Source organism: Elephantulus edwardii, unplaced genomic scaffold (assembly GCF_000299155.1).
Source record: "Elephantulus edwardii isolate Elephantulus edwardi_28Jun2011 unplaced genomic scaffold, EleEdw1.0 scaffold00165, whole genome shotgun sequence".
Classification (NCBI taxonomy): Eukaryota; Metazoa; Chordata; class Mammalia; order Macroscelidea; family Macroscelididae; genus Elephantulus; species Elephantulus edwardii.
In genome coordinates, this window is record NW_006399915.1 from 1,559,911 (window position 1) to 1,561,668 (window position 1,758).

The following is a 1,758-nucleotide window of genomic DNA, read 5'->3' on the forward strand; positions in this document are numbered from 1 at the left end:
CCATTTTGAATAATATTGCATGAGTTCCTTGTTTATCAATGCAGCGCAGTATTCCACTGTGTGACTATACCACAGCTTCTCTATCCATTCGTTTGTTGATGGAAACTTAGGTTGTTTCTAACTCCTTGCTATTGTGATGAAAACCGCAATAATCATGGTTTTTCTAGCAGCTCTTAAGAGACCTTTATGTTCTCTATGCTCAGTTTAAGTCCATAGAGTAATGGTCTCTTGGAGATTTTCTTTTTTGCAACAATGATGAAAACTTTAAGATAATGTAAATAGAGAAAGACCAGATTTAAGCAAGATGAGATGAGGTACAATAGAGAAAAATGAAGTTTATTCACATCCTTGATTGTCGGGAGACCTGAGGTCATTCTCTGATTTTTGTAGGAGCAAATTTTTCTGCTCCAAAATCCAAGCATTGCAGGAATTATCCAGTATCATTGTCTACATATTTGGAAAGAAAGAGAGAAAAATAAGATTAGTGTAAGTAGTGTTTAGAATTTAAGGTCTCAAATTTGTGTCTCATGTCTGTCATTTCAAGGGTTACATGGTCTTGAGCAAGTCTTTTTATTTCTATTCCCTCATTTCTCTTCCCATGCCTTAAACGTTACAGCCAAAAACCCAATGGAGGGTCACATGAAGCCTAATTTATAAAACACAATATGTAATGTGATTTCAATGATTCACAAAATGTGATTCACAAAATGGTTTGTGAGAAACTCTGTAAAATAAGAAAAAAGAAATATTGGAACATATGGAACGATCAATTTATAGAACTCTAATGGCCTAGTAATAGCCCCAAAGGTGCGTAGTTCGAATCCACCAGATGCTCCACTGAAGAAGAATGGGCATCTCCTGTGAAAGCCAGCTGGAGGGTCAGCTATGGGTTGGTTTCTACTCCTCAGAACACAACAATTTGGTTTCACTTTTTTTCTCAGTTCCTTCTGAAACAAATGAGCAAGTCAAACCTCGCCGAAGAACGTCTGGTGGCAAAATGGTGCGCATTCCTTTTCCAGACGTTTTGCCTCCCATTACTGAGGTCCATCGGGACACGTTGCGTTACTGGTGCCAACTATTAAACCTGAGCACAGACGGACAGGTGAGTGTACCTGCCGAAATCCAGATACGGGCTGAGGCATGGATGGGAAGCTTCATTAACGCTTCTATTTCTTCCGTAATTTCTTTAGAAATCAGACCTGTATCTGAGGGTCCAGACAAATGCATTTCCCGATCAAAAGGTAAGTGAGGAGTGAGAATGGCTGTGATCATGGGTCTTTCTTCCACCACCTTCTCTATGTCTGTTGCTCCTGAAGGGCAAGTTTGCTCAGCCAAGTATGACATTTGTGACTTTTGCTGTGAGGTGGTGTCTGGAGAGAAAGGGCTGGTTATTTTTTTTTTAGTGCCCATGTGTTGGACCACTTTTAATCAATTGCCCAATTCTACCTATGACATGCCGGTAGCACTGCCCCTTCCACCTTTACTTTGACAGCCAGAAGTTTTTCCAAACATTGTGAAATGTCTCTTCCTTTTGGAGAAAAAATTACCTGATTTGCAATCAAAGTCCTAAGACAAAGGAACGCTGGTAGTATAGCAGTTAGAGTGCTTGACCATCAGCCTAGAGGTTAGTGTTTTAAAACCAGGCACTGAGGTGAGCTCTGGTGGCCTAGTGGCAGGAAACTGCACAGCAATCCCAGAGGTGTGCGGTTCAAATCCACCAGATGCTCTGCTGAAGAAGGAGGAACAATTGCCTCCTGT

The 1,758-nt window shown here is 40.9% G+C and overlaps 1 protein-coding gene across 1 annotated transcript in view; it reads left to right on the top strand.

Moving 5' to 3' along the window:
* Positions 1–1,758, top strand: part of LOC102863424 (developmental pluripotency-associated protein 2-like) — a 10,996-nt gene that overhangs the window by 919 nt on the left and 8,319 nt on the right. The window contains exons 2-3 of the mRNA XM_006895352.1: positions 942–1,102; positions 1,191–1,241. Of these exons, the coding sequence (XP_006895414.1) occupies positions 942–1,102; positions 1,191–1,241 (212 nt within the window). The remainder of the gene's footprint in view (positions 1–941; positions 1,103–1,190; positions 1,242–1,758) is intronic.